Source organism: Gopherus evgoodei, chromosome 4 (genome assembly GCF_007399415.2).
Source record: "Gopherus evgoodei ecotype Sinaloan lineage chromosome 4, rGopEvg1_v1.p, whole genome shotgun sequence".
Classification (NCBI taxonomy): domain Eukaryota; kingdom Metazoa; phylum Chordata; order Testudines; family Testudinidae; genus Gopherus; species Gopherus evgoodei.
This window is the reverse complement of record NC_044325.1, coordinates 73125444-73148099: the sequence shown is the minus strand read 5'-3', so window position 1 is coordinate 73148099 and position 22656 is coordinate 73125444. Positions and strand designations below refer to the sequence as shown.

Here is a 22656-nt window from a genome sequence, read left to right as displayed (position 1 = left end):
GAATGTGAGGAATGAATTGCTGCTGTGATCTGGAACTTATTTGCAAAGATTTTAATCGGCTTTTTTATTGCTCCTAATTACATTCATTTTTCCTTTTCTTTAGTTATGATCTGCTCTTCAGTGAGAGGTTTATTATTAGTGGACTAAATAATGAACAGTTGTGCATGCATCATTGCTCATTCAGTCAAAGCTGAACTACTGTCTTTTGTACAAATCTTGGAAGTTTAGAATGTGCATAACATAATAAGTTTAACCTAATTCTCACATCTATTTTTTTTTTCCTTCTGCCCAGAAGTGGAAGAGCTGTTTGCTTCTCTTAAGCATATCCAACACACTTTGGTAGACCCCCAGAGCCAAGAGGATATCTCTCTCATTTTACAACTTGTCCAAAATACTGATTTTCAGAATGCATTTAAGATACACAATGCTGTCACAGTGCACATGAACAAAGCCAGCCCTCCGTATCCTCTTATCTCCAATGCGCAAGAGCTAGCACAAGAGGTATGTATAGTATACATCTCCATGATATATTTTATAACTTGTAATTTGTATCACTGGAAATATATTCAGTTTTATCTGTGTATATCAAGCTTGTCTGAGTTATTAGTAACCAAAGTTGAAATAAAAATGGATCTTAATATATGAATAGTCACTGATTTCTGCATCCATTTTTTCCAGTATTAAGCATTACATCCAGAAATGAAATACCTTTAAACTTTGAGATAATAGCTCAGTTTTTCCTAGTAAGAAATTTAACAGCAAAAAAAAGTACAGTACTTACGTGCAAAATATTACACCATTTAAGCGCGGTAAAAGGAAGGGTACTACAGCAATAATGGGAACACTTTTCACAGTGCGTCATATCAGTAGATATTGTTCACTTACAGTGGATTTGGCATTCTTCTGAGTTTTGAACAGTATTTCGAGGATACCCTTGAAAATGGATCAAAGTGAAATTCCTGAAGAAAGTAAATTTAACCATATTTAAAGTTCTTTAACTGTTCCAATCCTTAGGTGTTTGCATCTTGGACCCAAAGATTCTGTTGTGTATATAACTCAGTAGTTCAATGTTGCTTAGTCGTCTGGATTGGTGATATTGCCTATGTCTACCTTAACTACTGATTTTAAAATGTCACTTAAAATCAGGATGATTATTTTATCCTAATAGATCCCAGGTATCACAGGAGAAATAGGGTTGCAGAGTTCCTATGGCTATCAGTCACCAAATAGCTTTCATTTCAAGGCTTGGTCAGAAAGAGAGGCTTCCTGAAAACTTGGTTGAAAGCTGCTTAGACTCCTAATTTAGTTTAAGAATGTAGGACAGTTTTGAGTTATCCCTATGCTAAAAGCCAAGTACATGAATTTAAAAGGGGTGGTATTTATACTTGTTCCTCGCTTCTTTAGATCCTGGGGCTGCCAGGGACCAGTTCAGCCCCCAGCACTGGTTAGAGCAGGTTGTTCCCCTCCCTCACCTTCGGATTCTGTAATGACCAGGGAGTACTCAGAACATAAAACTTTACTGGTCATATCCCTTCCCACCCCTAGAACACCCCCCAGGTATCCCAAAATAGTCCCTGTGATAAGGTCTCTGCCAATTCTGCGACCTCCTGTTCTGGGCAAAGGGTATTTATCTGTAGACAAAAGAAATATTGTACAAAATAAGCAAGACTGAATTTATTGTGCTTTGAGAGAACAGAATATATATATTACATTCATTTGTTAGAAGTCCTTGCATTAATGAAATAATTTTGGCTGTCATTAGGGGGCCTCACTGAGGGGAGAGGATTTTTGCTAGCAGGATTTATTAAAGGTCAGAACCAAGAGACTGGAAAAGTGCATATTGAGCCAATAAATGAATACTGCAATTGATTGCAACAAACTTTCAACTCCATCACAGTAGAGTAATTTAAATTTTGAGAGCCATGTACCCCAGTCACCATGTCTACCGAGTCATGCCATTTAGGAACAAATGAGCACCTGATATTTCTTTGGGATTTTTAAAATGAGACAAACTCCACTTGAACAGCAGTCTAGTTTAATTTTTGACACTTTTTCTAGTTTTAGAAATCATATAGAATTATAGGACTGGAAGGGACTGTGAAAGGTCATCTAGTTCAGTCCCCTGCTAGCAGGATTTGTTAAAGGTCAGATAGACCCAGCAGACTGGAAAAATGAAGATTTTCATAAGGTTTGTTTTTTGTTTTTGTTTTGTTTTTTCCTATTGATCCAATTAACTACAACTTTTGGGTGTGAATCTTTTGCTCTTGGCCACAGATGAATTACTTGCGTTTTTTGAGAGTGTAGGACATTCATATTTTTTGTTCACAAATAATTTGAACACAAACTTTAAACCATTTTAGTCATAAAGATATGGCTAGTCTTTTAGGAGCTGCTTTGTAATTTTCTTTCTCTTCCCCATCCTTTAACTTAGCTTTACAGCATGGATGCTGGTTTGATTTCCATCCTCTAATGTTCGTATCTTCACTGCCTGAAAACTGTGTACAAACAGCTTTGGCATCCAGGTGTCTCCGCACCCCCTGTCCCCTTCTCTGTAAGAGCCTGGCTTGTTGAGGGAAAGCTAAGTGTGCCTTATCCATAAGCACCATCAGATAGGCCTCGGCTTCGTGAGCTGTGGGAGACAGTGCTAGAAGATGAGTGGAAAACCATTTTTCAGAAGAAAGTGGAGAAGGTGCCTGATTTTTGGGGACCTCTTCCAAATATTAATTGCAGGACAAATATGTCTGCAGTTCCAACTAAAAAGCCACATAGAAGCCAGTATTTGTGGTGATATGCAAGGACTTGTGGGTGTGTCTGTAGGAAAGAAACTCGTTCTCAAATTGAGGTTCCTGTTCTTCCCTTCAAGGAATCCAGACTGTCTGGAGATATTCTTTACTCAGCCCTAATGCAGTTTCTGGGAAGAAAACCTCCTTTCCAGCTCTTGTTTTACTGTTCTGCAAGCCAAAACCTTCTTCCACATCCTTAATGGGAGAGTCACAGAGCCCTCTTAATGCAGGAAAACTTGTGTAGGCTCACCCTTCATAGTGCCATTCTCCCACTTCCCTCCTTCCCTGTTTTAAGTCCAACTTGAAACCTTTAAGGACCAGAAAAAATTGGGCAGAGCCAGTTCTGATTCTTTTTGGAGTGGGAGAAGAACATAAATATGCAACTCCATTGTTCCAGAGGTCAGGTTTTTTTATATCTAACAAAAGGAGGTTGCAATTTATAGAGTTCTGGCTGCACAACTTTGAATTGTAGCAGCTGTGTGTGAATGTGTGCATTTTTTAAAAAGAGAACACACAGGCAAGTAAAAAAACAAAACGTATATTAATTCATTGTTAGTCACAAATTTGAAATAAAAAAAAGGTCAAGAAATTGATCTGGCACTCCTGTTTTATCTGCCACATTGTACATATTTTGGATTACTCTTTAAGCAGTTGAATGTGTAGTTTAACATACAGTATAGGCAATGTGGGTGAACTAAAATTGCTGTAAGAATTTTGTTAGTGCTTCTTCACTCTTATTTTAAATTTGCAATCCTTAGAGTTGTAATGGATTATTGGCTTTATCTTTTAGAACATTTTAGAATTTCTTTACAGAATTGTACTATGCTAGTTTTAGCAGTTCAACTGGAGTGTTTGTGGGAGCACATATGTAATTCTGATAAGCAGGCAGCAAAAACTTATGATTTATCTATTTTTCTAGATACCTTACTTTAATTAAAAGGCTGAGTAAAGCATGCAGACTTAAGGAATTTATCTGGAGATTAACTCCCTAAAATAATTTGGTGCACTCTGACTCTTGAATAAAAATAGTGTTAATCAAATGTTATTACATTGGTTTTAAAGTCAGTTAAACTTGATAACAGTGGGGGCCAGGATTAGAGGAGTGTGGTCTAAATGTTGATGCTGTAACAGCATTTGATACGACATTCATTTTACAGTTCATAATTTTTGGCATAGAAGAGCACCCTTTCTCTTCCCCCCCCCCCCAGTGCTTCCCGGGCGACCCCTGGTGGTGGTGCCATGAATTTTTGTTTATTGCCCGTGACCTGTCCATGACTTTTACTAAAAATACCCGTGACTAAATCATAGCCTTACTTATGTAATGAAAATGCATATGTCCTATTTTAAATAAGATTACCTTAATATGGAAGTTAAGATTAAAACTGAGTTGCTGGTTCTGTTATAAATAGGGCCCTACCAAATTCATAGTCCATTTTGGTCAATTTCACAATTGTAGGATTTTAAAAATTGTGAAATTTCAGATTTAAATAGCTGAAATCATGAAATTAACAGTGTTGTAATTGTAGAGGTCCTGACCCAAAAAGGAGTTGTGGGGGGGGGCGGGGGCTCACAAGGTTATTGTAGGTAGGGTTGCGGTACTGCTGTCCTTTTGCGCTGCTGCTGGCGGCAGTGCTGCCATCAGAGCTGGGTGGCCGCAGAGTGGCAGCTGCTGCCCAGGAGCCCAGCTCTGAAGGCAGAACCGCCGCCAGCAGCAGTGCAGAAGTAAGGATGGCATGGTATGTTGTTGCCACCTTTACTTGTGCATTGCTGCCTTTAGAGCTGGGCCGCTGGTCAGCAGCCACCACTCTCTGGCCACCCAGCTCTGAAGGCAGCAGCGGAGAAGTAAGGGTGGCATGGTATGGTATTGCCGCTCTTACTTCTCACTGCTGATGGCTGGGCGCTGTCTTCAGAGCTGGGCATCTAGCCAAGAGTGATGTCTCTGCGGCTGCCCAGCTCTGAAGGCAGAGCAGAAGTAAGGGTGGCAATACTTAATATAATCTTGTGACATTTCTTCCCCCCCCCCCATAACTCTTTTGGGTCAGGACCACCAATTTGAGAAATGCTGCTCTCCCCCGTAAAATTTGTGTAGTATCGGATAAAAGCACATAAAAGACCAGATTTCACAGTCAGTTATAAACTGTTCTTCAGCATTTGAAATGTTGAGTCTCAAATTGTGGTATGTAATTTAGCATGCACATTCGTGGCTCTGCTGTAGCTGTTTGGGCTAAAATTAGATGTTTTGGTATTGTTTTACATTTCCAAATTAATACCTTATAAACAGAACTAAATCTTTTTGGTAGAATGAATTTTTTTTTAATATGGCAGACTTTTTGCAAAGCATTTATGGGGTAGAAGAATAATGTGACAGAGGGTGTGGATTTATTAACTAAGCCACTGCAACAAAGAGGCCAGTAAAAAGTTACTGTTCCCACGTGTTCACAGTAGACCACTAAATAAGATAGAGAATAAATCTCTACACAGAAAAGATTACTTCAAAATTGGCAGAGACTCCTGTGGCAAAGAAAAAGGGGGGACCTCAAACAAGTACTAGTTCTGTGAAGTTTGGGGGCAAAAATCTGTCAAGTCAAAACAGATGGAGAGGGGTTGCTTTCTGGAGAATACATCCTGTAAAGAGGTTTCCTCATGGCAACAGACTCTTGAAGATTCAAGATCCTCAGACAAAGCTGGCAGAAGTTCTTTGGGTTTCTGGCAGCTCTAAGAAATCATATGGCGCTGGCAGGAAGGAGTCTCATATTACCTCAAATGATGAATGTCACCAGGCCATGGTGCAGCTGACTTCCCTCAAACCTCAGGGCTCTCCTTCTTGAGATCTTTGTTAGATCCCCTTGCTTGATCTCCCCAAAACACCTCGGTGGAGATGCTCTAAGGGTTCACCAGTGTTCTCAGTACCAAACTGTGATTACTTTCTTTTGGGTTCAGTGTCTCCTTGACAGCTATATGCTGTGAGAATCTCTGTCCAGGGACTTCTGCTTTGGTGTTAATGGATTTTTGGCTCTGCTGTGGGGATGCTTCATAGATTCCAAAGTCAATAGGAACCGTTGTGATCATCTAGTTTGACCTTCTGTATAACAGGCCATAGAACTTCCCGAAAATAATTCCTGGAGCATATATTTTAGAAAAACATCCAATCTTGATTTAAAAATTGCCAGTAATGGAGACTCTCTATCATGAACATAGGTAAATTATTCCAATGATTAATTATCCTCACAGTTAAAAAAATTATGCTTTATTTCCAATCAACACTCTACAAGTTTGTTTGATAAAGAGTAATCTCATCAAATAATGACATCAATTTAGTTTGACAGGATCTGTTTTCCATAAATCTATGTTGATTAGCATTAATTGTATTCTGCTCCTTTAATTCTTTGTTATTCGAGTCCCATATCAGCCTCTATATTACCTTCCCCTGGAATGATGACTGAGGGGCATGTAATTACTCAGCTCATCCTGTTTACCCTTCTTAAATATTGACGAAACAATAACTTCTGGAGTACCAAGACTCACTGGAAATCAGCATTCACTTTTCAGCGAACTCCTCAGTCTGCTCTTTTAAAACTTGGATGCAAATTATTTGGACCTGCTAATTTTAAAATGTCTAACTTCAGTAGATGCTGTTCAATATTCTTCTGATATACTAGTGAAATGGAAAGTGTTGTCATATCTTATGACTCCATCTATTTTTCCCCTCAAATACAGAACAGAAACATTAATTGAACATTTCTACAATTCTACCATTTCCATATAGTAATGAACCGATACCATTGTAAGGATTCTTTTTGAGCATATTATTCTTGAAAAAACTCCTCCTTATTGTCCTTAATCCTGATGACCATAAAGTTCTCCTTGTGGCTGTTGGCTTCCCTTACCAATTTTTTTACAATTCCTGACTTCTGATTTATATTAATTACTATCAATTTTTTCTTTTTGCTATATATTATCTTATTGCTCGTTTATAGCTGCCTTCACTTTCCCTCTAAACCAGGTCAGTTTTTTTAACCAAGATGGCTTTCTTCCTTGATTTGTAGGTTTGTGGCTTTTTGAAGATCTGGGAAAATGTTTATAAACAATTCCAAATTATCATTCACATTTTTCTGATTAAATTCTTCCTCCCAGCTGATTTGGCTCATAATTTTCTTCAGCTTTGTGAAATTATCCCTTTCAAAGTACCGTGTGTGTGTATATATATTATCGGTCTGTACTTTATTCTGTTTGTACATTCTGTTTGTTTCATTGCTGGCCATGTTGAAATCACACAGAGCTGAACCTGGAAGGAAAGCCTCTTTCATGCCCTGTCTAAACTCTCTCTGAAACTCTCCTATTAGGTAACTCTGTTAGCGGCTCTCACGTACACCTAACAAATTACTTTTTATACCAAGTATCCCTGCTTATCTCAGCTCTGCCTCTCACTGCCATGGAGGATTAACTTCTTCGAGACTTTAAACAGCGAGGCTGATCAAAGATCCAAAGGCATAGCCATGTGGCCCTTACCATGAGACCAGATGTGAGAGAGGAGCTCCTAGCACTGCTGCAGGTGCTCTTCGTAATCAAACCTTGCACTAGAACTTCCTGAGACCTTCAGTTGTTGTGCTCTTTTTCTTAGCGCTTCTGGGTATCAGACCCTCTACCATCACCTTTTGATAAATCATCAGCAAGAGTGGAGGATGCAAGAATATCCCAAAAGTTGGAAGAGAGCAGTCTCTTGATCCTAAAAGGGGGAAGTCTCTTGCAATGACATTCCAGTCACTTTCACCTGACTTTTCAATGTCATCAGTGCTTCTGAACCCATATATTTTTATGTTCTCAGAAGAGCATGAGACTAGGAATAAGGGCCCTGGATGGAACCCCCTTCAGCCTCCTCACCAGATAAGGGCATCCTTACTGCTTTGTCTTTCCCTCTGAGCAATGGGAGATCAGGATCTGGTAGTCAGGATGGCATGAGATTTACATATTTGACAGCTTTCCCAAGTAAATCTCATAAGCTTTTTGACATCTTGAGTTGCAGAAGAAAAGGGCAGCCCTTCTTGTCAACAGGGATTTTTCAGAACCAGATGAGGAAGTCTGACTCTGTCAGGATCTGAGGGAAGGTTTTGACCTGGTCTGTTGAAACCCTGTATCAGAATCATTGTTTTTCTGCTGCCAGTAGAAACAGCAGTTTGAACAAAGAAAGATAATTTTCCACTCCTAGGGAAAAGGAGTCTAAGCAGTTTGATACATTAATAATTTGGAATTTTCTGTAACTCATGAATCACCCAGATGGACACCTTAGGCATGTCTGTAATGGTATGCTGCTGTTTGGTAAATAGACTACCTTTTGTGGGCATGTGTACATTTTTTTTAATGACTGCCCTCCTTTTACAGATCTTAATCTTTTATTCCTTCCCTATTGTCACTTAGTCCATCAATAATCTCTGCTAATGTCACTCTAATGTGACTGGATAACAGCTTAGATAGAGAGGCACAGTTCTGATTTGACATATTAGAATAGTTCATGTATTCTCATTGCATAAATGTCTTATTTCTTAAGAGTTCTATAAATATATTGAGGGAGAGTAAGAAATATACAGATTTGCTTTGTTTCTCTCAGTAAAATAGCTAGTTACGTTTAGTTTTCTTTCTTAAAGATACAGAGCTAAATTAGCCCACTGTGCAAAGCAGATTTTCACTGTTTGGTCTCTTTTAGGTACAGTGTGTTTTGAAACCCAGTCACCAGAAAGATGGGCAGGAGCTTAGTACTTTGCTGAATGCCCCTCACATTCAGGTAAAATTAGACAAAGCTGGTACTGTGCAATCTACACCATGTAGATTTTAAAAATGTTTTTATGTATTTTAATTCTTGCAAACACCTTAAAAACACTGGTTTGAAACTTTGAAACTTGTTTCTTAAGGCTAAAAACTGAGTGTTCCTAGTATATATGGAAAATCTCCATGTGATTGAAAAACGAAAACTTAATGTGTTTCATGGGGGAAAAAATTCTAACTTTCTGCTACTAATGAAATTTACTATTAAAATTAAATGCACACTTGGGGTTCAGTGCCACCCACCAGTCTTCAGGTGTACTTAGTTGCATACCTAGTAAGCCAACCTTCAATGTTTATGCACAAAGCAGAAGATTGACTTCAAACATAACCACTAGAAGAGCGAAGCTGCACTGAGTGCCTGGGTATATAATACAGTATTATTTTCCTCTGCATTGTTGCCCAAACTCAATCAGAATTGAGGCTCCATGGTGCTAGGCACCACATAAACACCTAGGAAGACAGACTTACTATCCAAAATTACAAAAAAACAATGGAAGGGAAAAAAGTATGGCATACAAAGTGAACAAGGAGATAAAGGCTTATGTGGAGGGAGAGTGAGACTGGCAACAGAGGACCTATGATGGGAAGCAGCTACGATAAATTAAGGGCAAACAGCCATTCATCAAATGCAAAATAATGTCCAGAGTTCAGATGGATTTAAAAAAAAGGGGGCGTGGGCTTGCTGCTATTGGTGGCATTGAGGTGCTGTGGAAGTATTAACTGGATAGGGGGCCCTGGCTGAGTGTAATCATTCTCCACCACTTCTGGCTGCTTGGGGGAATGTTTGCTGTTCCCTTGGGCTGACTGCTGGAGCTTGGAGACTCTGGAGTAGAGTGGTCTTATTGGGAAAGTGTTCCTTTTCCTTCCCAACTCTTCCCTCCTCCCCCTAAAAAAAGTGTGGTGGGAGTGTAGAGGAGTCTGAAACAATAGGAATAAATTCCAGCATATATCTCTATTGTACAAACAAGAATTGACAGCTAGTGAAATTTACAGTTGTCGGTTACAGAAGAATGTGGTTAATGTGCATTGCTTGCAACTTAAGTAACACAGCTTCTACTGCACTTCTTGGCAGAGATTTAATAGTAGAGTGCTACAGTGAAGTCCCTTGTTACTAAAACTTCATTACATTTAAAAAATATATGTATTTAATAGTATACTCTAAACAAGGCCAAGTTTACTCTGACAAGCTGCACTTAAATTTTGTGGCAGAGTCCCTAATTTTTGCAGTGCTTTAATGGAAATAATCAAAATACAGTTACTGCTTCAAACGTTAAAATTGGAGGGTTTGTATTTAATTATATATGAAAATGAATTCAAGTAGTACAGTAGCCCCTGCTTTAGTTCTAATGACAAAATCAGTTTATTTTGTTATCAGCATATGTTCAGTAAACTACAGATTAACAGTTGTCATCTTCAGGTTTCAGGGCTAACATATGAAGTAAAATGGGGTATTGAGACCCTTCAGAGCCATTGATTCAGAATGTCAGCAAACTCAGGAGGACAACACAGGATTAGTTTTATATTCACTTCATGTTTTCCAAGTTATCATTGCAATCATCTCACAAAACTGATGACTGGGCAACAAAATGGCAGATGAAATTCAGTGTAGATAAATGCAAAGTAATGCGTGTTGGAAAACATAATCCCAACTATACATATAAATTAGCTATTACCACTCAAGAAAGGTCTTGGAGTCGTCATGGATAGTTCTCTGCAAACATCCACTCAATGTGCAGCTGCAGTCAAAAATGCTAACCGTGTTGGGAATTATTAAGAAAGGGATAGATAATAAGACAGAAAATATCACATTGCCTCTATGTAAGTCCATGGTACACCCACATCTTGAACACTGTATGCAGATGTGGTCGCCCCATCAAAAAAGGTATATTGGAATTGGAAAAGGTTCAGAAAAGGGCAACAAAAATTATTAGGGGTATGGAACAGCTTCCATATGAGGAGAGATTAATAACACTGGGACTTTTCAGCTTGGAAAAGAGACAACTAGGGGGAATATGATAGAGATCTATAAAACCATGGCTGATGTGGAGAAAGTAAATAAAGAAGTGTTATTTACTCCTCATAACACAAGAACTAGGGGTCACCAAATCAAATTAATAGGCAGCAGGTTTAAAAGAAAGTATTTCTTCACACAACACACTGTTAACCTGTGGAACTCTTTGCCCAAAGGTGTTGTGAAGGCCAAGATTGTAACAGGTTTCAAAAAAGAGCTCGATAAGTTAATGGAGGATAGATCCATCAATGGCTATTGGCCAGGATGGACAGAGATGCAAAATCATAATCTGAAATGTCCGTAGCCTGTTTTCCAGAAGCTGGGAATGGGCAATAGCGGGTGAATCACTGCTCTGTTCATTCCCTCTGAAGTACCTGCATTGACCACTGTCAAAAGACAGGATACTGGGCTAGATTGACTATTGGTCTGACCCAGTATGGCCCTTTTTATGTTCTTAATCATAAGGGCTAGAATATTTGCTTTTAAAAAACTGAGATTCTGAAGTACACTTTCGCAGCAAGGGTGAATTCTGCAGCTGTGGAATATATCTGGATCTCACTATGAATTAGTATAATTAAAACTTAACCATGCTATTGCGATAATCATCTTTAGGATTTTTTAATTCGTTTACTAGATAATTTGCACAATTTTCTAACTTGCAATGGGTATCCTACTTAGTACAAATTAGTGAATTTCTGTTGTGCTTCATGTTGGCATGAAAGGCATGATTTCCTTAAACTGCATTGTCTGTTTTGTTTAACACTAGGCACTTTTATTAGCTCATGATAAGGTTGCAGAGCAAGAAATGCAGCCAGAGCCAGTGACAAATGAAAAGGTTTATGAGAACTTTGGCCTGTATGGAGGGGAGACAGTGAAAATAGTTCGCATTGAGAAGGCTCGAGATATTCCATTGGTAAGTATTGTTACTTTGACAGCAGATCCCTTGCTCTGGAAGAAAATGAGGCTAGAACTGTCCAATTTACATTTATTCTTCCAGACTCCCTGGTGGGCGGAAGTTGTCCTAATAGTAGTGTTCAAACTTTGTTGTTGTTTTTTAATTTATTGAGAGAGGGGTGTTCTTTTTAAAGATGAAGTAGGGGACAACTTTTTTTTCCCTTTTGCAGGTCATTATTAATGTTTTGGAATTTTATCATGGATATGCGGTTTAAACTTTGAGAGCCAATAGTAATTTTGGTTCATGAAACAACATGTTTATGGGTGATGCAAATTTCTTATACTGAGGCTATATTAATTTATTCTAATACGGAAACCTAAATTGCTGCCATTTAGAGCAAAGTCAGTACTATATCTGTTGAAAAGTCAATGGGATTGAAAGAAGGCCTTCCCAAAGAAGGCAATATCTCAAGATTTGCTGAAACTGAGTTTTAATCCTTGCTGTTCCAACTGCATTTTTTTTACCTTTGTCTTGTTCTGTTTTTCATGTTCTACATAAACATTGGAAAAAAGTAATTTAAAAAATTTGTCATAATGTACAACTCAAAATTAATCACTGTTGAGCAGATTAGAAGTTCCTCTTTCTGCTTTATGAACTTAAAATCTTTTTTTAAGTCAAAACTTTAGATGTGTTCATCTAAGTTTGTTTTTCATTTGTAGTATATGAAATTTTATCCACTGGTTTAAAATATATTCAGTATATATCCATGAATTTCATATTTGTTTTAAATTGAGATTATCTATTTGCTATTGTATATAGGGTGCTACAGTGCGCAATGAAATGGATTCTGTCATCATTAGTCGAATAGTGAAAGGGGGTGCTGCAGAGAAGAGTGGGTTATTACATGAAGGGGATGAAGTTCTGGAAATTAATGGCATTGAGATTCGTGGAAAAGATGTTAATGAAGTTTTTGACTTGCTGGTAAGTGCCTTCACCCCCCGCAGAATCTTAAAGTTGCCACTCCTATTTTTAAAATAATAATAAAAAAAAAAGTTGGATCCTACTATTTGACTTTTCTGTAGAAATGCATGTGTATATTGGAATCATTATAAATCTTAACCCACGTAGTGATATAATGATGCATTTGCTTATAGGGCCTGGATTTTCTTGGAGTTTGTATTGCACTTTGAAAACAGTAAATGTTGTTTATTGGAATCCCTAATTCAAACAATCAGTCAGGTATTTGTGCTGTAGATTACTGGAGTCTTGTTTTTTGTTATAGGCTGACATGCATGGCACTCTGACATTTGTGCTGATACCCAGTCAACAGAGCAAGCCACCTCCTGCCAAGGAGACAGTTGTAAGTGAAATCTATGTTAATCTTACAACCATTGTTTTTCACCTAGTGCTTACAAAGGTCTGTTGTGGGTCATTTTACAGGATGAAACAAAAGAAATTGATTTAGACATCAAAGATTTGAGTAACACTGCTGAAAATAATCACAGGTGACCTCCTAGGGCAGTGGTTCTCATGCAGGGGTCCGTATACACAGAGATCTTCCAGGGAGTACATCAACTCATCTAGATATTTGCCTAGTTCTATAACAGGCTACATAAAAAGCACTAGCGACTTCAGCACAAACTAAAATTTCATACAGACAAAAATGAAAAAGTAAGTACTTTTTCAATAAATAAGTGCACTGTGATACTTTTTTGTATTTTTGTGTCTGAGTTTGTAAGCAAGTCGTTTAAGTGAGGTGAAACTTGGGGGTATGCAAGACAAATCAAACTCCTGAAAGTGGTACAGTAGTCTGGAAAGGCTGAGAACCATTGGCCTTGGGAATTCCACCAAAATGTGATCATTTATGCTCAGTTTATGACCTTGTCTATGCTTGCAGCGACACGTAGAGTACTTGTAACTACACACCACAGTGAAAGACTTTAGTGGGAGGGGGCAGTGGAGTCTTTCACTGAGGCAGGGGAAGGCTCCAGCAGCTCCCTGATGCTGGAATCTTTTACTGCAGCAGGGAAGCAGCAGGACCCTACACTGCTAAAAACAGTGCAGACCTGAGAGGCCCTGCTTGGGTATGTAGAGAGCTATGCAGGCTGTATACGTTAGTGTTCTGGCATGTCTGTACTCTACTTACCTAAGCACTGTCTCACCATCTACACTGCTGTTTATACCTGTGCTAGCTGGGCATCCAGTGTCTATACTCTACATGCTGCTGCAAATGTTGACCTACCCTGTATATCATTGCTTACTGTCAGTCACTAAACATGTACAAGTAAGAAATGCTAAATCTAGAGATGCTTGTACTTCTGAAATTTTCTGATATTCCATATCTTTTTTTTTTTTTCTTTTGAGAATATCCATTTGTCCATTACAGATAGGGGGAGGAATTAAAAAGTGATGGGTTGTGCCTTAACTTGCAAAATTTATCGGGGGGGAGGGGGAGGCAGTAAATTGAAGATCTTTCTAAAATGTCCGTCTCTAGCTAACGGTGTCTTGAGTTATCTTTAACGTGGACCATAGCAGCTTACGTAAAGCATTATGCAGCATTTATTGAAAGATGAACAAAACCTTTAAATTGCAGTAACATAGTGGGAAACTGATAAGCAAGTGTCACTTATAATGAAACCTCATCTATAATTAAGTAAAAATTAAATCTGTTATCTTTAATGCATTCCTATGGAGTTGTACTACTTTTTATAATGAAACACAAATCTAGTTGCAAGGAATATTGGTCATTTGATGCTGACCAATCAGAATAGTTAATACTGCATTCACTACTCTTTATGTGCCTGTAGATTTTTTGCTGTCATTGAAGGTCAGTAAAGGTAACCTGAGACCTATAATTATCTCCTTAATCCAGGTTAAATTTCTGAAATATTAGTAAAACATCTTTCTGGGAGTTTAGCAGAAAAACCTAGGAAAATGACAATAAGTGTTTTTTTTGTTTGTTTTTTGTTTTTTTTAAAGATCGGAGAGAGCTTGTGGAATCATAAATAAATGATCAGTGATCTATAAATTTGGCACCGATGTGACCACTACTGGACTATTGTGTTCACATTTTAAGAAGGATGTCGATTAAACTGGAGAGGGTTCAGAGAAGAGCCACAAAAATTACTAAAGGATTGGAAAACGTGCTATAAACTGATAGTGAGAGACTCAGTGAGCTCAATCTATTTAGCTTTACAAAGAGAAGGTTAAGGGGTGACTTAATCATATGTTGTAAGTACCAGCAGGGGGAACAAAAATTTGATAATTGGCTGTTCAATCTAGCAGAGAAAAGTATAATAAGATACAACGGCTAGAAGTTGAGGCTAGACAAATTCAGACTGGAAATAAAGTTAAAAAAAAAGTTAAGATTTATCAACCATTGGAACAATTTACCAAGGATTGTGGTGAATTCTCCATCACTGGCAATTTTTAAATCAAGTTGGATGTTTTTCAAAAAGGAATTAATTCACAGAAGGCCTGTGGTATGCAGGAAACTAGATGATCACAGTGGTTCCTTCTGGCTTTGATTTAGAATCTGTCAATTTGTTTCTTGCATATAGCCATCATTGTGTTTGAAAACTGTAATTCAGACAGTAATAAAACTCTGCTACTAATGAAGTGATCTCTTCCCCAAAAACATTATTTGACTATAAGCAGGTTCTACTGCACATACAATACTGCCTCTAAGGATTTTCTTTACCTTCATAAAAATAGGCAATTGACTGTATTTCCACGTTCTGTAAAAGGAGTGTGTTCTCAGTTCTTCTCACCAAACTTTTCACCATGTATGAAACTACTCTGTGTATTCTGTGACTATAATTCCTATTTAAATTTGTGTGTGTGTGTGTGTGTGTATATATATATTTATATTTATATATTTATATATATATATAAAATAATGGAAGATGGATGCTGCAGCAGCAGTGTGAAGTGAGATTTTTTGTTTTGCCATATAACTGACTAATATTACTTGGTAAACTCCCTTTATTAATTAGATAGAGGCATGATTTTCATCATACTAAAGTCCATGTCTATCACAGTGGACTTCCATGCTGTTTGCAGCTTGGAGACACAGTCAGACCAGTCAGCCTTCCTGCCAGTGACTATGCCCCTCCTCTGACGAGCCCACTAGTTTCATTTTTGCCTTCACAGAAGTGGGTGCATGGTTCCAGGCCTTCCCGTCTTCAGAGACTTTTTTAAAAGACCTTTTTCCTGTTTAAGGAACTAATTTGGCTACAGATTCTCAAATTATATTCCAGAATTACCTCTTTTTGGCAAAGGGAATAGATTCCATCCTTCCCAAAGATACTGTAGCAGTTGGAACCCCTGTTTACCTGTATAGAATGCAGCATGGTGGGGAAAGCAAAAATGTGTGCCTCTTGTACCACTCCCTTCAACTGTCTTGGTGGGGAGTTTTGCCTTGTCTGTGGGCAGGATCTAGGCTTTTCACAAGTTTAGTGCTTCTTAGTAGAAAGCTGACAGAATTCCCTTAGCACAGTAATTTTTGGCCCTGCAGAGGCATAGCAGTACTATCCATGACAGACTACATATACCTCTGCCAAGGCCAGTTCCTTCTTGACCACTCCTAAAGAAGAAATGCCCTGCTGTGATTAGTCTTGTGTGGCTATTATAAGAACAGGCATATCTATTATACTTGTTAGCTAAATTCCTTAGTAATTTGGCTGACACCTGGGTTTTGTGCTCTGTGTCACCTAGCTCTGTACTTGTTGTACAGACAAAACTACACAGGATCTTTTCAGGGGGCAAGACAAAGATGCCACATTTATTATAACAATCTGATTTGTGACCAATAACTAATATCTTAATCCTTACACACACACACACACACACACACACACACACACACACACACACACACACACACACACACCAGATGTTCTGCAGCTGCTGCACAGTTACCAGTCCTGAGGATATCTTAAGTTCATGGCTTGATTTTGCAGCTTGGGTTCGTAGCTTGTGGCAGCTAAGTGGCCAGGAAAGCCGGGCACAAGGACCAGCTGGGTCTCTGTTGGGCATGCACCGATGTCCTTCCATGTTGGCAGCAGAATGTTACCCTCCAAAGTTTTCCATCTCATCCATTCTTTTGTAGGCTTTAGTTTGAATCCAGAATCTATAGGTCTTGCTTTTTCACGCTGCCTCTGGGTTTGGTGATTGATCACCCGTCAATTGCAGGCGTGACTTTCAGCCTGGGACCTGGCTTTGATCTTCCTTCTACGGTACCTTTTTCTTTTTACGGTGGACACTTTTTACTTTGTTAGGGCTCTTGTCTGCATCTTCAGCTGTTGGTGTTTGAACTTTATTTCATCAGGACAGGCTGGGGCTGGAGGTTGATTCCATCATCCATACATACCTCAGTCACACATCTAAACTAATAAGATTACAGCAGGGTTTGCAAAAATGAAGGTTGGAGGAAGCTTTTACAAAATGGAGTGAGCGTTTTAAAATGGAGTTTGAATTACAATATGGCAAACAGTGAACAAAAGTTACAGTATAGACAAGTGTAGTGGATGGTGAACAGAAGTTACATTAATAAAGTGAACAATTAAAAACAATTTCATTTATCAGTTCTACATGCTGCAGTACATTTTCCAGTGCTTCGGGCTGTCCACTTAGAGGGTCTTGTTGTTCGGTTGCTGCAAAGTTAATGATTTGGTACATTTTATTCTTGGCACACCTTTTCAGCACATTTAATTTCAGTTCTCTGCCACCTTGAGTATCCTGGATTTTACTCATCCATGCTTTCGCCTACTTCACCTTATCACATATTCCTTATGTGATTGATGCACCTGGCTCAACCAGGCCTGTGAAGCCAGTGACAGCTGTAGAAGGCCTTTGCCCTGGTTGATTTTCCTCCAAAGAGAATTACCAGGAACTCAGAGAAATTATCCATTAGGGTGTAGACTTTGCCTTATGTCAGTGTGAGCGCCCTTTCATGTAGGGTATGGCTGCAAAGGCTGCTACTCTGAGAGGATTCCTTCAGCTTGGCTGCAGATATCTACTTTGCAACCAGCTCAGCCAGCAGGTGCCTGGGGTGGCCAAGGGGAAGGGGCAGTACATTGGGCTCTTTGGCTGTAATTCAGCAGCGGGTCCCTCGGTCCCTCTCGGAGGGAAGGACCTGCCACCAAAGTGCCATCACAGAAGAAAGTGATGTGGTGGAGGAGGCGCCGATCGCGCTCATGCCTTTTTTTTTTTTTTTTTTTTTGCTTCTTGGGGCGGCAAAAACCCTGGCGCCGGCCCTGTTTGCAGCAGAAGAAATTCAAGGACCTGCTATATGCCAAAGAGAACCTGTTTGGGGAGCAGATGCAAGCCGCTTTACAGAGGGGAAAAATAACATGCACAGTAGTGTCTTGGGCCTGTGTCGTATCCCTCGTGGCCCTCGTTTAAAAGATGCAAACAAAACGTTTCTCTTTTTATTAACCATCTACAGCAGATTTCAAAGGATCCCAACTCCAGGGTGGTCACCTCATCAGCTGCAGAAGTTGACTGGTTCTAAGCCCAGTTCCTACAAGCAGCAAAAGCTGTAGGGTTCCAGAATGTGTACCCTATGTGCTACTTTCAGTATCCTGCCAGGATATCCCTGCTAGGAGCAAACTTAAAAGCTTTTTACACCTAGTCGTCTCTGGCCACCTTGGACACATGGTGCAAGTTCAGTTCGGTGAAGTAACTGAATCAGGCTTTCAGGAATACTTCCAGGTTGTCAGTGCCCAAGAATTATCTCTGTCTTCTCAGTATCAGGAAAAATGCTTCAGGAAATCCAATCACTCCTGGCAAAGACCGTCATCAGTTTGTGCCATGTCGTGAAAAAGGAAATGGATTTTATTCTAAGTACTTCCTGATAAGCAAAAAAAGCCAGAAGGACCCGGACGCTTCCAGGATCTTAAGAAATTAAATCATTATCTGGTCAGAGAAAAAAATCTGAGCTAAGGAAGTTGTATAGGCTTTGTGATAAGAAGTGCTAACACAAGAATCGGAGTCCAGTGTAATGTCTTCAGAGAAGCAGAACTACAGATAAGTAGTCTTCCCTTTTAGCCAAAATTAAATTGCAAAACTAGGAGTTTGCATTTAAAAGTGCCACCAAAACCCCTACATGTGTCTCCATTAACTTGATTAACTGGATTGAACTATTTCACCTCGGTGTGTTAGGTGCATAGTCATTTGTATGAAAGAATTTTCATGCCTTCATCTTCAGTTTCTAAACTTCCCTCAAGTTGGTACAGTTTTATTTTCCCCATCATTATAGATACATTAGTAGCACCGTCCATACCTGCATACAGGAGACTGACTCAAATATTGAAATTGCAACTTGTCACAATTTTGCTCTTGTTTCACAGCCAAAGGGAGAGAATGTTTTAGGGGACATGAATCATTGGAATTACTAAATATTTTTCCCTTTTATTTTTATATCTCTTGTTTCCTAGATACACGTGAAAGCACATTTTGACTATGATCCTTCTGATGATCCTTACGTACCTTGCCGAGAGTTAGGTCTGTCTTTTCAAAAGGGAGATATACTCCATGTGATCAGCCAAGAAGATCCAAACTGGTGGCAGGCCTACCGAGATGGAGATGAAGACAATCAGCCTTTGGCAGGCCTTATCCCAGGTACAGTGCAATGTAACCAAAAACACAGATGTGCAAAAGTTTTGAGGTGCCATTGTTTGGAATACAAGCCACTACAGCAGGTGAAAAGTCTTGAAATAGACTTTTATATCCTGGAGTTTGGCTGGTTAAATGTCCATCTGTTGCTTGAACATCTTTTGAGCAGAGAGAACCACTATGATGGTTTTGTGATACAGAAATTTATTTACATGTTCAGAAAATAGTTACCTATTTCTTAGCAAGCTGGTGTTAATTTTCTCATAGATAAGCATCCACTGGTATGTCTGCCAGTCACAGATTAGACCTGATCATTCCACCAGTTTCTTCTTTTTTTCCCATTGAGTTCAAATTTCCTCTGCTGTCTGCTTCAGCAACACTTGCACTTCAACCCCAGTTTAATCTGCCATCCTCTGAGAAAGCAAATTTAGGCTCAGTAAATACAGAGAGAAATAGATAGAGAAATTCCTCTTTCAAACTGCTGGGAACTTCAGATTAATTGGATTGTCAATCATTGGAACCAGTGTTCGCCTTCCATTGTGGAGCATCAGAAAGAGAGTTATTTATTAAGATCTTATCTGTTACACCCGTGCAATGCAAATCCACTGGCAGCAATATGGTGAACAAGAAATAATTCTGAAGACAGGTGTTTCACAAGTGTGACTTCATTACTTTGTGGTGTTTGCATGACATGAAAAGGAATCCAGTTTGATTCTTTAAGTCCAGGCTGATCTTGCAGGGCTGGAATTTATCTGGAAAAAACAACATTTTTTACCTGCAAACTGAGCATATTTAATATGAAAATCATTGAGAAACAATGAAATTCTTCTATAATCACTCTTCAAAATAGAATTGCTGAGAGTGATACTAAGGATACACTTCTCTTCCTTGAGAGGGGTATGTTGGGAACGCTACAGCACTGGTTCTCAAACTGAAGGTTGGGACCCCTCAGGGGGTTGTAAGGATATTACCTAGGGTGTCGTGATCTGTCAGCCTCCACCCCATGCACCGCTTTACCTCCAGCATTTCTGATCATGTTAAACGTATAAAAAAGTGTTTTTAATTTGTATGGGGGGGTCGCGCTCAGAGGCTTGCTATGTGAAAGGAGTCACCAGTACAAAAGTTTGAGAACCACGGTGCTACAGTGAATGACAGTTTTCTAAATAACTTTCTCCTTTTATAAGTGTTTTCATGGTGGTACTTAAATGGAAGGATTCAGCTCTCTGAGAATCATAGACATTTAAAGATGGAAAAATCACATTGGATCATCCAGTCCCTGTGCAAATATCCCTTATTTTGAAGGATTACACTTCAGTCAGTTGCCTACGGTCCACACACATTCACCATCTCCTTACTTTCATTGTTTAAAATTATATACATTAACTGTAGTAATGAAACCGAGATGTTAGAAAGTTATTTGCCCTAAAAGAATGAATTCCATAGAATTTAAGTTTCATCTATGACACATTGTCCCTCATTTTGGATCTTTGTCACACAGTGTGTATCACTTGGGCCTTAGCAGATTGAGAGATATGATGATAATGTAGTTGTGTAATTCTGAGAAATTAGTTAAAGAAAACTGGCATCTTGCTTGTAAAAGGAAATAGGCATTGTTTCCCAATGCTAACTGCTTTTATGTACCTTTTTTGTACATTAAGGAAAGAGCTTTCAACAGCAAAGAGAAGCAATGAAGCAAACCGTAGAAGAAGACAAGGAGCCAGAGAAATCAGGTTGGATATATATTCTAAAGAAAATTTCTGAACTGTCGTACCAATGTTAATTCAAGTGGTGTCTCTGATATTTTGGTATCAAAGGCCTTTTCACATGCTTTTTCATATGCACGCTTTTTTGTACAGCGTGGCTTCTTTCAGGGTTATGCTCTACCAGCTCCATAATGGATTTTAACTTTGCACTGAACTTGGATACCAGTTCAATTACAGGTTGCCCTTCTGAGTCATTGTTCCCTTCCTACAAATCTGACCAGATCTAGTGGGCCCTATGACCTTTCTTCTGTATAAGAAATTGGAGGGGCAAACCCTGTCGATTCTTGAGGTACTTCTCTATAAGCAAACAATAGGTAATGCAATAGCATGTCCCAGTCCCTTGCCTTTCTATGTACCTAAACTGGTAGCATGAATTTGAGCGTCCCATTAAATCTTTCAACCCATTTGTTTCTGGGTGATATGGGGTAGACTTTTTAAATGTTTTAACCCACACCTTTTGCACGGTTGAGAGAATGTGGGATGCGAAATTTGACCCACGAACTGGCAGTATTTCTTTTGGAAAAACCCACTCTAACAACTGTGAAGATGAGTGCAGTTGCCACTGTTTCTACCTCTATATTAGAGAGGGCCACTGCCTCTGGGTATCTGGGGTCAGCTACCACCAATATATATTTTTTCCCATTTTTGGACAGCCTAGGGAATGAACCAATAATGTTCATGGCAACCCTATGGATTGCTTCTCCCTTTACAGGTAATACAGCACCCCTGGTTAGTCTGGTGCTCACCTGTGCAGAGCTAAGTGTGTGCTCCTGCTGGCAGTGGTGGTGGAAAGCCCAAGCCCTTTTCTGGACAAGTGGGGCAAGTTCTTAGAGGACATTAGTACAGCAGGCCCACCCCCACCACAACCTAGATAGCAGGGAGGCTGCTCCAAACCCCAATCTGGGACATAGAGGCAAGCTTCTGGGACACACATCCCATCCCTTCCCCTCCCCCTCCACTCAACCTCAGCCATCCATCCGAGAGATCTGATCAGGAGCTTCTTCAAGCCCCACCCCACTCGTCATGGCTTCTAACACAGGGAGCCCTCTGTCTGGGGAGAGTGGGGAGCCCTGGGCACCCACTTCTGCTGCTCTCACAGGAGGAGTTACCTGACTGAGTGCCTCGTCAGGCTGCTGTTTGGGGCTGCCTCTCCAGCAATGTGTGTCTCTCTCGCTGCCTCTGTAAACTCAGGTGGCTCTTGGTCGGCAGGTCAGGTCAGGTGGGAGGTATCAAAGGCACCTCCTTCGTTACACTGCCCTGGGCAATTGCCCTGAGTGCCCTGGTCAAAGGCTGAGCCTGCAGGTCAATGCGGTGAAAACCTGGGATGCCATTATGAGCAGGGGCCAACTGCTCTGCTGTCGTGCTGCTCCTGCTCCCTGCCTTGGAGTCAGCCGTGACCAGCTGCTCCTGGGAGCTTTCCTGTCTGCTGGGGAGAGGGGAGATGCTGATGTCAGTGTCCCCCCCCACCCTTGCCCATGTACCCCATCTCCTCAGCGTGGAGGAGGAGGGAGAGACAGGGCTCAGGAGTGAGATAGTGCTGCTGCCTGAACAAGCCTTCAGACTGGTGAGTGCTGCTCTGCTTAAAGGGACAGCACACTGTCTCTCATATGGTCCCCCGTCCCATCCCCCCCGCCACACACACACACACACAGTTTCTCTCTCTTTCTCTCTGTCTGACACACTCCCCAATACATGCTTGTATTATTGTTGTTGTTATTACTTGGTATTTCCTGCAATGCACATAGTCTCTGTAATTTTATTCTTTCA

At 39.8% G+C, this 22656-nt stretch overlaps 1 protein-coding gene and 1 long non-coding RNA gene across 6 annotated transcripts in view; one reads left to right on the top strand and one right to left on the bottom strand.

Moving 5' to 3' along the window:
* The window catches only part of MPP5 (membrane palmitoylated protein 5), a 129748-nt gene that overhangs the window by 80722 nt on the left and 26370 nt on the right, over positions 1–22656 (top strand). For all 3 annotated transcript variants that reach the window (XM_030559793.1, XM_030559794.1, XM_030559795.1), the window contains exons 3-9: positions 293–501; positions 8485–8562; positions 11381–11527; positions 12329–12490; positions 12792–12869; positions 18949–19132; positions 20785–20856. In XM_030559793.1, coding sequence (XP_030415653.1) covers positions 293–501; positions 8485–8562; positions 11381–11527; positions 12329–12490; positions 12792–12869; positions 18949–19132; positions 20785–20856 — 930 coding nt within the window. The remainder of the gene's footprint in view (positions 1–292; positions 502–8484; positions 8563–11380; positions 11528–12328; positions 12491–12791; positions 12870–18948; positions 19133–20784; positions 20857–22656) is intronic.
* Positions 1–22656, bottom strand: part of LOC115650215 — a 76189-nt gene that overhangs the window by 28300 nt on the left and 25233 nt on the right. The window contains exon 3 of one of the 3 annotated variants that reach the window (XR_004000038.1): positions 19616–19878. The exons of the other annotated variants lie outside the window; for them this stretch is intronic. This is a non-coding gene — a long non-coding RNA (uncharacterized LOC115650215). Of the gene's footprint in view, positions 1–19615; positions 19879–22656 lie in introns of those variants that run through there. 3 annotated transcript variants of the gene reach the window in all.